At 36.7% G+C, this 13,718-nt stretch overlaps 1 protein-coding gene across 1 annotated transcript in view; it reads left to right on the forward strand.

Annotated features, from left to right (window-relative positions):
- The first annotated feature begins 783 nt into the window (after positions 1-783).
- glra3 (glycine receptor, alpha 3) overlaps positions 784-13,718 on the forward strand; it is a 51,783-nt gene continuing 38,848 nt past the window's right edge. The window contains exon 1 of the mRNA XM_088912405.1: positions 784-854. Coding sequence (XP_088768531.1) covers positions 784-854 — 71 coding nt within the window. The remainder of the gene's footprint in view (positions 855-13,718) is intronic.

The following is a 13,718-nucleotide window of genomic DNA, read 5'->3' on the forward strand; positions in this document are numbered from 1 at the left end:
TTGAGGTGATTACCAACGTTGTAAAAGTACAATTATTTTCGTTTGGTTTTAGATTTCTTCTGGTATCCATAATACAGGATCGGTCAGATTCAAAGAAGTGAAGCTCAGTTTAGAGCATCGCGTAACCGTTGAGAGTAATCAAAACGGACTGTAAATTGAAAGAAGAAACCATGGTCAATCGCATAGTCCTACACTGGGGCTTTAACTTTTTGAGGCATGCATTGTTCACAGAGGGTGGCCTAAACGATCATTTTAATTCGCCGTCCACAAGGTACAACAAACAGAATCAAAAGATACCAACAGTGTTTCTGATCGCGCGTGTTTGCATTGCATTCGTCTGAAATGTGTAAATTAGATATTTTATGTGCTCGTGTGTGTGTGTGTCGCTCACGTACCGAGTTTTCTTACTGAGTGGAGGAATTTTATGTCACTCAGTCTCTTTAAAGGGGCGGGCGTACCACATCCTCGGCAACTCCGCGGAATGTTGAATTAAGTGTCAAGAAACACTCACGCTGCAACGTGCTTGTACGTTGTTGCTTGCATTTCGGGTATATATTTTTTTTATTAAGGTTATTCACTTACTTAACAGATAGGTTTAAAAAATGTAACTCTTGAGGTCATGTGGGATCCAGCAACTTGTTTTCCTTTTTTGTTTTCCATTATCAAAGCGTGTTCATCTTGTTGGATTGTGGCGAAAGACGCGTAGGCGCTGTCCGGGGTACTGAAGTCAAGTTTTTTTTTTTTCCCGTTCTGGTTATATGTCTACACAAATTAAGTCCAGAGATGACTCGAAAAAGCCTGCAGTCTGTGGCTGTTTGGGGATTCCTCGCATGGGAAATAGCTTTTCTACTGAGGTAAGGAAGATCTCAACGGCACAATGAGAATCAGTTCAGGAATTTCTAAAATGCTTTCATTCAAAAAGGTATTTTACCATTCAGTTTTAGTTCATACTTCTGATTATCCTGATATATTTTTCCCTTTCCGTTAGGTATACGCGTCAAAATTTGCTTTTTTTTAATTGGTTGTTTTCATTGCTGCTAAACCATACTACATGTTCCTTGCAAAACAGCTACAGTACATTTCAGACGCATTTTAAAGGTCTACAATACCCAAAGTGAAAACGTGGAAAGCATCATCTGTGTTTGCAGACAGCACAACTGCCTGTACACGAAAACAGGGCTTGACAGGTGAAAAAGTATTAGTCTGAGCAAAACAATCAAAAGGGTTGTGCTGGAATTATTTTGAAAAATCAAAAGCTTAATATGGAAAACGGTTAACAGTGAGATATTTGCCATTTCCTTGTGTTTAGGGTTACTGACTGTGGGGTCTAACCTGTCTAAAATAAATTTTCTTGTAAACACAGTATATTTAGATTTCTGTTTGTCATAATAAATGTCACCTTTGGCAGTTACATCTTAGTGTTTCCTTTTTTATGTAACCTTAGTACATTCATACAGTAATACTATCACTTTGACTGTAGTACTTGTTAAAAGGGAATCCGAAAATAGTGTTTTGAAGACACCGATGCATTATTAAGTCTTTGAATCTATTTTCAAATGCACAATGGTGCATGTAACAGGTGACACACTGTATAATTAACATATCAGTGCAGCTCACCGCAATATGTCAATTAACGCATGCCTTTGTATAAAGATTTCTTTTGCAGCAACATCCAAGGACACTAAGGCATCTATTTAGAGAAACATTTTGCCTGATATCTGTTGCACTTTATAATAATAACAACACCGTTTTACTTAAGTATTCCTTTCTACTACAGTTCTTCTAACTAAACAGTTACAGGATGACAATGAGGTGTTCTTAATGTGTTTAACAAAATTAAATATTCACTGCTCATTTAGTATCCAAATATTTTCCAGGAATATGTTAGGAACAGAATATCTGATTGACGGAGAATATTCTAATTTTGCGGCATTAAAAGCTTTAAAAAGAAGGGAACAACATACTGTAGATGTAGCACTGATTTTTTTTAAAAGCATAAATTAAGTTTAAACTTATGCTCTTACATCCTCTTCCCCGCTCACGCTCCATTACCAAATTCACCAGTCACTCACTTCATTTGTATGACAGGAGTATAACCCACACATCCACAGCCAAACTGCTTAGATGAGAATATAAGAATAAGAAAGGTCACGATTTTATTCATTTTTTGTTTGCTATAAGGTGATAACTTGATGGATCTTATGCAGTCATTTCTCAAAAGAACATGGGGTGTCTGTTTTAGCAACATGGCTGGGCAGCTTGTTTCAGACACCTACAACCCTTGGTGTAAAAGAAAAACTGCTTCCTGCTCTCAGTTGTAAAGTCACTTCCCTATCGTTTCCACCTGTGCCCTTTGTTTCATGTTTCACTCCTGATTCATTGGGTTGATTTAGTTAATGCCTTTGATGATTCAAATACTTGAATTAAGGAGATGGAAAAAGAACAATGTAGTGGACAATAATAATTCAAAATGACAGCACTTTTGTGTGTACATTATTTGTAAAATAGACATTTGAATATTAATTAGCATACATAATTTTTGTATGTGTGATTTTGTTCATTTTTCTGCTCCTGAGATATATCTGTTAAGATCTGTTACTAACCTTAAGAATTCTAAAGGAACTATAGCCCACAATTTAATCTTTCATACTTTTTTAAGACAGAGCCCTGGGAAGTCTTAAAGCATTTTGCAGAAGAAAAAAAGATACACTTGAGAATTAAAGTAGTCTGGTTTGAGGAAATCATCTGCTGTGAATCTTGATGCTTTGACAGCATGTTTCTTATCTTTAAATGCTGAACAGCAGCCTCTGCTGTTTCTACTTTTCCCTAAGCAGAAATATCAATTGTTGTTCATAGAATTTCAGTTCAGGAATGGATTGGATTATTTTGGCTTCTGAGAATCTTGTTGAGCTCTCAAAAATATAATGCTCTCTCTCTCTGCCACTTGTCCAAGTACTGTACATGACTCCTAGTGAAATATTTCATTAGTGGATTGCCCTTGCATATAGTATATGTCTTCTATGTGTATATCTATATCTTGCAAGTGCAGTCGAGTGCAGTCAAATAAAATTATTCATGCTGTACATGAGAGGAAATATTGAAGTTAACATGAGTGGACATTTGTTTTTAAGTAAAATGTTTTTTTTTCTTTTTTTTTATAAACATAGTTAAAACTGTCAATTAGCTAACTCTCCTTCAAATTTGAAGTGAAAATGCCACAAACTATTACGACATGATAAATCATCATAATGAATACACTCACTATATACTTGAAAACAGGGTTTCTTGCATTTGACAACTAGACAAGTAAACATGATAGAAATGTATTGCATTACTGAGTTATACACTATTCTGTTAGTACCTGATATTAATCCAAAGTAAGCAAACTTAATGTTTTCCCAGTTAATGGGTTCAAGATGTTCTATAACATCATGTCAAGGCCTTTGACCATAATTAAGGCATACATATTCAAACTCTGCTTGTAAAAATATTTAAATTAATTTTCTAACGTTCGATCCATGAATTTTCAATAACTGCTTACTGTACCTTAGTCCTATACAGGGTGAAGTGGAGTTCCATTTTCTTATAGTTTGCAGATTAGATCATTACTGGCTCAATCATCACAATGTGTTTTAGCAGAAACAACTGAGTTATCTGAGTAATGCGAATATTTCACAATCAAATATATCAAGTGTACAGATGTGGTACGTGTGTCAAAAACAACCCCCAAATTTTGGTTTTACATCTTGCTTGAGAGATACTATATATTCATATTATCTTTGTTAAGAGATTCATAGAATACTACAGTACTGTATATAAAAAATAATGGCTCTTGTAACATGTAAATGTATAATTATGCCAATTTAGTAATTTAGTTTATTTTTGTAGGTCAAATGCTGTGGTTATAATGATTTTCATTTTATAATCATTTTCTCTTAGTACGATGACTTTGTGTGTGTGGTGGTGGGGGTATAGCATACAGGATCAATAAAGCAATATTTTAACAAAATTAAATGGTCATACACCCACACAATTGGAACACATGGATTGTAACACAAGACAGTTCATTATTTATATAAAATAAAAGAGACCCTCAAACTGTGATTTGTCTGCTTGCTTTTCAACTGAACTTGCAAGCTGAATTTATTTGGCATAGGAATTTTCCAAAATGTAGAGCATTATTTGTGAGTAATTGCTGTATTATAGCATAGTTTTCTAGATTCTTCATGTACTGTACCTGCCATGTGTCTTTCTTTGACACATCCCAATGTATAGGAACTGAATGGCTGGATTCAATATGGTACAGCTGGTGATTGTTCCAGTTTCAGTTTTCTACATGATGATTACCTTTCTTTTTTAGATTTTTTAGAATTAAAGATGGACAGTTAAATAAAAAAGACAATTTTCAGTATTGTTTTAAGTTTCAGTCAGTGATTCTTGCAGCATTTTATTTCTTAAGTTGCTATAGCTACTCAACATTAGCGAGAAATGTTTGAATAGTCCTAGCAGTGGTAGTAATAATATGATTACTGTAAGTGCTTTAAAAAAAACTGAAAGTTCTGTACATTAATAAACATGTCGTATAACCCCCCTACAGTATATTGATGAAATATCAAGCTTTAAGCTAAGAAAAAAAAACCCAGCAATATCACTACCCTGTAGCTTGATTTTGTCTGATCTCTGAAGCTAAGCAAGGTTGTGTCTGCTCATTAATGGGATGGGAAATCTTTAAGGAAAACCACGTTACTGCTACACAAGTGGTGTTGGTAAACCAGTAGTTGGTACTCTTCCCTTTGGGCCAGAATTTGAAAACACAATGCACCCCTATGGTGACTGAGTACACACTGTAGTTATGTAGGTGGTGCTCTGCCTTGGTGAGAAATTAAACTGAATTCCTGACTACCTTGTCATCAAAGATCCCATGGTGCTGTTCATAAGAGTAAAGGTGTTATTCCAGTGGGCTAGGTACCTGTAAATCCCACTCCAGACTTGCACAATCTGGTTCCTCTAATCTTTCTAAGATAAGATCAGATCACTTTATTAGTCATATACAATTTCTTGTATTAGGAATTTGTCTTTTCACATGCCCCAGCTTGCTCTCCATGAGACACAGACACAGACGGGGAGAGAAGCTTGGGGTCAGAGCAAAGGGTCAGCCATTGTACAGCACGCCTGGAGCAGCTGGGGTTAAGGCCTTGCTCAGGGCCCAACAGAGTAGGATTCCTCTGCCAGCCTTGGGATTTGAACTGGCAACCTTCTAGCCACAGGCACTGATCCTTAGCCACAGTGCCACCGCTCCGCCCAATTAACGTACTCTACATAATTCATTTGGTAAAGCAATTTACTCACTTAATCTGCTATGTAGTTTTATTAGATTAACAGCAGAAATATTATAAACATTTACTTTAATAGCTAATATCAATTGTTTTTACTGTACATTCAGCATCCATCCATTTTCTAACTGCTTCTTCCAATTCAGGGTTGCTGGAGAGCCGAAGCCTATCCCAACAAGTAACAGGCGCAAGGCAGGATACATCCTGGACAAGGACGCCAGTCCATTACAGGATACAGACAGCCACAGACACATACACTCACATTAGAGCTAGTTACCCAGATGCTAATTAACTTAATAGCATGTCTTTGGACATGTAGGAGAAACTGGAGCCCCTGTATTAAACCCACGAGAACACAGGGAGCACATACTGTACAAACTACAGTACATGCAGATAAACCCCTATGTCCAGAATTAAACCCAGGACCCCAGAGCTGCAAGGCAGCAATGTTAACCATTGCACCAACATGCTGCCCTTACATTCAACATTGTTGATCAAATACATTTTTTGTGATTTTTAAGTCTTGTGTGAATTGGCTGTTAGACACAGTGACCAACTTACCATGTTCTCAAGATTAATAGATACTTTATATGTAAAACTGACTTAACTTTGTAAGACAACAACAACTACTAAGGTTAAATATACCGTATGTGCTGGAATTGTGAAGTCTGTGGTATGTGAGGGGATGGCAGTAAGAGACCTACTACTGTACATGAATGTGAAAAATCCTTTAGTTTTTATAATGTTAGAAGATGTACTTTATATCTTATTTCATTGTGATTTTCTGATCCAAAGCCACACAGAAATAAAATATATACTTTACATAGAATATATAATATAATATCATTATATATTTAATAAAGAAAATAACACCCATCTCCATTGCCAGGGTCTAGTCCATATAGATCCTTTTCACTTTTGCTTGCCACTAGACTGACATCACACGCAACCCCCACCCTTCGTTTTGCAGGTGTTGAGCCCACAAGACGGCCCCACATTGCCTTTTTGGGCTGAGCCTGGCGGGGTTATGTGGGCTGTCGGGCCACAAGGTGCTCACCGGCGAACGTAACCCCCACGTCTGGTTCCAGGGGCAGGTCCCGGTAACCGAATGTACCCTGCCCGGGACAGGATCTTAGTTTGTACTGTCATGAGGGTCTTTTTGTGGACTGTTCTTTGTCTGTGAGAGCTGTGTCCGAATTCTTGGCATTCAGTCGAATTCGTTTACTGAGGGCTTCGGATTCCGTCAGGGCTGCGTCTCACCACCGCTCCTGTTTGTGGTGTTCATGGACAGGGTACTAAGGGTGGCATCTCTGCTATTTGCAGATGAAGTTTTCCTTTTGGCATCGTCTGACTGTGACCTTCGGCGCGCACTTGAGCGATTCGCTGCCAAGTGTGAAGCAGCTGGGATGAGAACCTCCAAGACTGAGGTCATGGTTCTCTCCCAGAAAAGAGTGGATTGCTCTCTCCAGGTGGGGGGGGGGGGGGTGTGGGAGACAGCTGCCCTTAGTGGAGGAGTCTAGGTATCTCGGAATCTTGTTCACGAGTGATGGAAGAGGGGAGCGTGAGATCGACAAGCGGATCAGGGCAGCTCTCAGTTTACCTGTCGATCTGCGTCCCTGTCCTCACCTACTGTATGGTCATGAGCTGTGGGTAATGACCAAAAGAACGAGATCGTGGATACAAGCGTCAGGAATAAGGTCTCTCCGCAGGGCCACTGGGCTGACTCTCCGTGACAGGGTGAGGAGCTTGGCAATCTGGGAGAGCCTCAGAGTAGAGTCGCTGCTCCTCCAGATCGAGAGGAGCCAGCTGAGGTGGTCTGGGCGTCTCATTAGGATTCCCCCCGGTCGGCTTCCACTGGAGCTATTCTGGGCACGTCCCACTAGGTGGAGACCCCATGGCAGTCTCAAGAAACTCTGGAGGGATTATATCTTTTGGCTGGCTTGGGAGCACCTGGGGATCCCCCAGGAGGAGCTGGAATCTGTTGCTGGGGACAGGGAAGTTTGGGCTGATCTACTTGGCCTGCTGCAACTGTGACCCTCACCAGGAAAAGCGGAGTGAAGATGGATGGATGGATTAAGAAAACAATTGACAAGAGTGCAACATGCTTCACACATAAATAGACCTACTGCGATAAAGATGGCATTTCTTTCTCGACTGGTTACTCTACAGCTGCACGAAAAAGAGAGAAAAATAATTGCTTTGATTTGTTATAATTCTTTCCTAAGATTCTAAAGAGCTTCTCACCTAGGAGGGGACCCACTTCATCAATCACTGAAGTGCAGCTCCCACCTGGGTGATGCACAGCAGGCAGTTTGTGCCAGCAACCCCTCAACAAAACAGATCAGGTGGAGAAAATCGTGCAAAGCACTGCAACTATAATTAAACTCAGTACACAAAGAACTTATTGAAAATATTCTAATAATAGTTTTTGTATTTTGACAAACACCAAGATAGAAATTATATAAAATATGATCTTACCAAACATAAATAACAGATATTGAGTTTAAGTTATACAGTATGTAAATATGCTACTTTTGGGATTGACAGTTATAATAGAAATGTGTATCACGTGAGAGTAAGATCTGGAATTCAATGAATAAAGTGGACAAGGGCTCTGGTGCAATCTTTTCTCTGTTTTGGGTTTTACGTAGTTTTGTCTGTTGTAGCTTTGATTTGCAATGGATGGGAGCAACGAAACTGGTAGATGAGGCACATGGCCTGGTGTTTGTAACCTTTCTTACAGTATGTTTTGATGCATGTATGGTTTATTTATAAATCAAAGGCTTCTTAATATTCTATGCATATAATAATTTGTGGTAAATATCTAGTATGTAAATCGAAGCTGTAGTAAAATGAGATAACTAGGCTGTTTTTCACTGTAATACACTATATCAGAGTAGTTGATAAATTCAAGTCTGATCCTGATGGTGTAGCAAACCGTATCCAAACACATGAGCACATGAAGCAAACATGCTGGTATAAATTCAAGAAACCTGCAAGCAATAACCATCACAGTGTATTATTTGAACAGGAGGGGAATAAAACACTGAAGGCATGATACTGCATATATAGTTTATATACTGTATAAAATTAAGGTACATTAATAACAATAAGGAGATGTGAAAAGAAATATAACAATAAATTACGTCACACAGATTCTCGCCATTTAGGCTGTCATATTCATATTGAACAGGCATTTTGCTGTCATATTAAATGTGATTTTGTTCTTTACTTGTATACATATTGGCAACTTCTAAGAAAAGGACTAAGCACATGGAAATGTACTGAAGGATACCCTTCCAGGCAGAGGCAAGAAACAAGACTTTCTTTAAACACGTTAAAATAGGAATATTCAAAAGTGATAAATCCCATAGGTTTAATCATACATCAGATGAAGTGCATGACAGATTTATGACTTGTGAGCTCTGTGGAAATAAACTATTTTAACTATTTGCTTTCTGCAGTTTAGTGATCATACAGTAAAGAAAAAAGCATGCAAAAGAGTTACTGATGAACACCATAAATTAGAACAGGCACACCGATGTATCTCCTTTTATTAACGTTTCAGATTTGTGTATGCCTGACAAAGAAATAATACCCAACATTTCTGAAATCTCAAAATCAACATAAAAATGTTATTGCACAGTCTTTCTCTCAACTGTGTTTCTTCTGCTTGACAGACGTAGTGAGTTAAAGTACATGTTTCTCTTAATAGTTAAAACAATATGTTTACATATTCATTCTTTCAAACATTCAAATTACTGAAGCAATATTTACTGTATGTCTATTCAGTATTACCATATACATCCCTATATGAAAATAAAACCCTCCAGTAATTTACCAATAAAAATTAAAATGCATGTATACTTAGAATAATGAGAAATCATTTGAATAGTAATATTCGTTACAAAGTCTAATATTGTTGTCAGTTTACTATTTTTATGCATCATTGATTATACGCAAGTCTGACCTATAAGCTTTTTCTTTAAAGAATGGAAGAGATGGTGTTGACTTCAAATGCAGACTTCACCAATGCAGAACTTGTTCCCATTTTTCTGTCCGCAGGTAAAACCCCTCTACATTGCCCATCTAGTAGCAAAACTGCTACTGTATGTTTAAATGAAAAAACATTTTGCCTTCCTACATTTTACCCTATGTACAGTAACGATTTTAGTCTTTAAATATTTACCATTTTGGAGAGAGAATAAATTTTGCTCTCTAACAAAGGTTTTAGAATTGGCAAGTTGATATTGAAAATAACCTTTACCTCTGTAAATATTGGCTTTCCTTGCTGAGTAACTGTGCTGCATTGATCAAACTCCACTGTGATGGATGAGCTGTGGACAGTCCTCTGTGGAGTGCTCGGGGACACAGTGAAAGCTGCTCTGAAAATCATTCAGTTGATTTTTGATTCAGCCTTAAATGTTCACAGTCACACTGAATTACAGATAACCACAGTAAGCTCTTAGTTGTGTTGTCATTTAAAAGGGATGGTTACGGTAAACATTATTCACATTTCAGAAAAAAAAAAATCTGTCTCCAATTCCTCTGAATTCATTTTAATGAAATTATTATGTGAAAATGTTTTGTATTCTGAATGTCAGAGCTGTCTAAAAATGTAAATATTATCTTTAGGCTTGGTCCAACAACTGGGGTGGCAGTCTCTGTTGCTGATGTCTACTTCTAATTTTTCAGTCTTTTACAATGGCACGTTAGTGAGAATATGCACTGCCAGGTGCTTTGAACACTACAATATTAGATTTTTATGGTTTTCTTCAGCATATTTACACAGTGGCAATTCCATTAATCCACCCATGCCTGTGCTGTTTCTCTGCTTGTGGCACATCTGAAATGTCCTAAGGCCAAAGCTTTTTGTGAAATCTGTAAAGTTGGTAGGCAGAGCAAAGGAAATGCAAGCACAAAATATCTCAGAATGAGCTTCCCATTAGAGTATACGGGAATTATTTGATTTAGAAAGTAACTAGTAAAGTGAAATTAAAAAAAAACTGTATGCTTTCCTACAGCTCCGGTATTATTATTATTTTCCTATCAATTTTTTCTTACATTAGTGTAGCCAAATATACTTCACAGTGCTTTAATTTGAAACCTCTACTACTTTCTAAGCTATACTAGATATGTCAAAGAAGTATTTGGAGAAGTGAAAGCCGTGTCTGCTATTGTCTTTGCCGGCACAGGGCACATACAGTACAGGCAGATTATGAGATGCTGTATAGGAATGTCCATGGGTTAAGCTGAGAACTAGGCAGAATAGACCATGATAACTCCTCCACTCTCATCTTTTGAATGACACTTTTTCTAATTAAGAATTATGTGTGAATCGAATGAGGAGTGTATGTAAACTTGATTGAGAATGTGACTTAGGTGTGCTTTCTTTAAAAAATATTTGAGGTTCCTCAAATAGTTAAAGTATTTAAAACAACAAAACGACACAAAACATTTTTTAATTTTCTGAAAATATGAATAATGTTCTTTTATACACTGAAATTTTAATTCCATGCATTTAACTTAACAGAAATAAATTATAATAACTAATTCTTACTATTGTTACAATTGCTGCCATTCCAGTGGAGGTACTGGTTTTGTGATACCATGGTCATGTTTCATTTTCTTTTTTTTTTTTATTCAGTGTCAGAAGACAACAATTAAGGCAAATACAGTAGGTCACGTTTTTACCAGAGCTTAAATTTTAGTCACAGGAGTGAAAATATCTTGAAAAGTACATTTAAATAAAAGTTAAATAAATGTTAGATAAGGTTAGGTAGGATTTCCCACTCGCTTTCTCTTATATATCCAGCATGTTTACCTTGGTGATATATGATTGAATTGAAGCCGTAGAATTAAAATCAAAATAACTCATTTTTCACTATGTGAAAGTCTCATACTCTCTGCTTCATTGTCAGCCAGTCTTTACCTCTCTGCTAAAGGACCTCATGCAAGGAGAAGAAATTAATTGCTTTGAAAGATAAATCTCTGGGGAGGTGCAGTTCAGAAGGTTGGTTTTCCTTAGGGCAGAGTGGAGTTCAAAGAAAGGTTTGTGAATCCATCAATAATAGGTGCAGTGTGCATATAGATTTCAGTATTGGATCGACATATGCTAAGAACATTAATTAATTGTTTTTGTGACAGTTTGACTAAGCTACCATGCAATCCCAAGACAGCAGATAATACAGTACATATAAGTGAAGTTCAAGCATTACACATTAAAAGTGTATTTTTTATTTTCCTTATCTGCTGTGTTTTGCTAGCTTTGTAACTTTGGTTCTTTTTGTGTAATGAGCTTTTAAGGTATTGTAAAATGCTTTGAGATGATTACTTTTAAAGTCACGATATAAAGCATGTAAATATTAGATATTAAACAGAAATATTGAATATCATGTACAGTATATATACATATGTAGATATATTTAATTTAAAATGCAAGAATCAAATACAGTATAAAAAATGATAGTTGATATTAGGATTTGGTGACACCTCCATATTACTGTACATACATGAAGCCTGCATTCATGGGTTATTACTGCCTGTCACTCCTCCTCCCACCCGTATAAGAGACTTTGATTTCTAAATGAAATGGTCTCATCTCATCTTTAAAGCAACAATATTGCACAATGTTTTCTGTCCAGGTTCCACTTCATCATAAAACCTGGGTCTTCAGGACAGTTTTGATAATTGCAACATGAGCCCTGAACAGGCAATGCCTTTTCCTGAAGGTGTTTTTAAAATAATATGCGCATGCACATTGCTTGTGAAAAGAAAAACCCCACATCTCAGCCTAGTTTATGCACACTGTAGATCCGCATTATCTTCCTACCATCCTGGTGTGTCATCTGCCAAATGAGCAGTAATAAAAGCTAATAGTTTTATTACTTCTAAATGACCATATTTAAAAGTAATGTGACAATGCAGTAAGGGGAGGAGGGCATCATCTTAGATCTCTTCTGCTACTTATCCTGCACAGATGTATGAGACTGATAGGGTAGTTTTAGTACTAATTGAAACATTCATCCAGCCTTTATCAGAAAGCCCGCTGTGCTGATGAGGATCTCGACAAAGCCTATTCCAGAAGCACAAAGCACAAAGCAGGAAAAAGAGCACATGGCCGCTCTCTGCTTGGATGAGAGACCATTAAACCGGAGAAGGGGAAAATCTGAAATAACCGGCTAACATGTCAGCACCTGGCGAACACGCATGCAAACATGGGGAGAGCATGCAAACTCCACCGAGAAATGCCTCAAGCCAGAATCAAACCCAGAAGCTATGAGGCAGAACTAACTAACAAACAAACCACCATGCTGTCTAATTAAAACGATTCACAGTAAAACAAAGCTCAAAATGTACAATCAGATTCAGGAGTATGTACAGTACAAAAATTTGAGTAAAATTAAAATGACCCGTTGGTTTCAAAGCCTGTTGTTAGTGTAGGTGGGCATCAGTTTAACTCCATGTAAATGGATGAGGTTGACATAAACTGATGGAAATTAGAAAGTGTGCACATTAAATACTACACAATGTGGATAACATATATTTAATTTGGAGAACAATGCCCAGTTTTGGCTATTACAAGTAAAATACACTGGTATACACTTTTTATGTTTTTAATATTACATTAGTTTCATCTTACACGAAAACCAAGAGTATATGTACCAATAGACAAATATCCTAACTAACATTGCAGGAAAAAGTAAACAATGTGACTAATGTGAATACTGTGAATGCACTGAGTATTTCTGTAAAGTTTTTTTATGCACAATGGAAGGATTCAGGGCTGTAGGTACAGTATTGGTAGAGTGGACATGTCATTTTAAATTCTACTTCACCAAGTGTATAGTTCCTTCATGGAATAGTTACTTGTATGTAATTTTTTCATTTCTCTTTTGCAGTATAACATTTAAGATTCTTTCATTTAAAATTTAACATGCCATGGGGTAGTCCAACGACATTTTCTTCCACCACATGGCTGACATGAAAATCATAGAATGCACCTAGTGTTTTAGAAGGTACAGTATATAAGAGATATGTTTTCAACAATATTTAAAGGAATATTTTCCCTCAAAATTGAGTTGAAACAATCTAAGGTGTCTCCCATGTTTCTTAACCTTTAATAATGTAAATAATGAAAACTATATTTTCTTCACCAAAGAAGATTTTTTAACTCTCCCATTATATAAGCATGGTTAGGATTTTCAGCACTGATGTACAAGTAATCGAAGTGAATCTAAGGGTGAAAGTATTCCAAAACGTTTGAAAAGTAATCTTCACATTATTGACAGTAATTCTATTCAGATTGTTGGATTAAGCATGAGTAATTGAATTGTATTAAGATCACTCTAATGCAGTGATTTGACTTGTAATCTCTTACTGTTC

This window comes from Atractosteus spatula, chromosome 1, assembly GCF_055471065.1.
Source record: "Atractosteus spatula isolate fAtrSpa1 chromosome 1, fAtrSpa1.hap1, whole genome shotgun sequence".
Lineage (NCBI taxonomy): Eukaryota > Metazoa > Chordata > Actinopteri > Semionotiformes > Lepisosteidae > Atractosteus > Atractosteus spatula.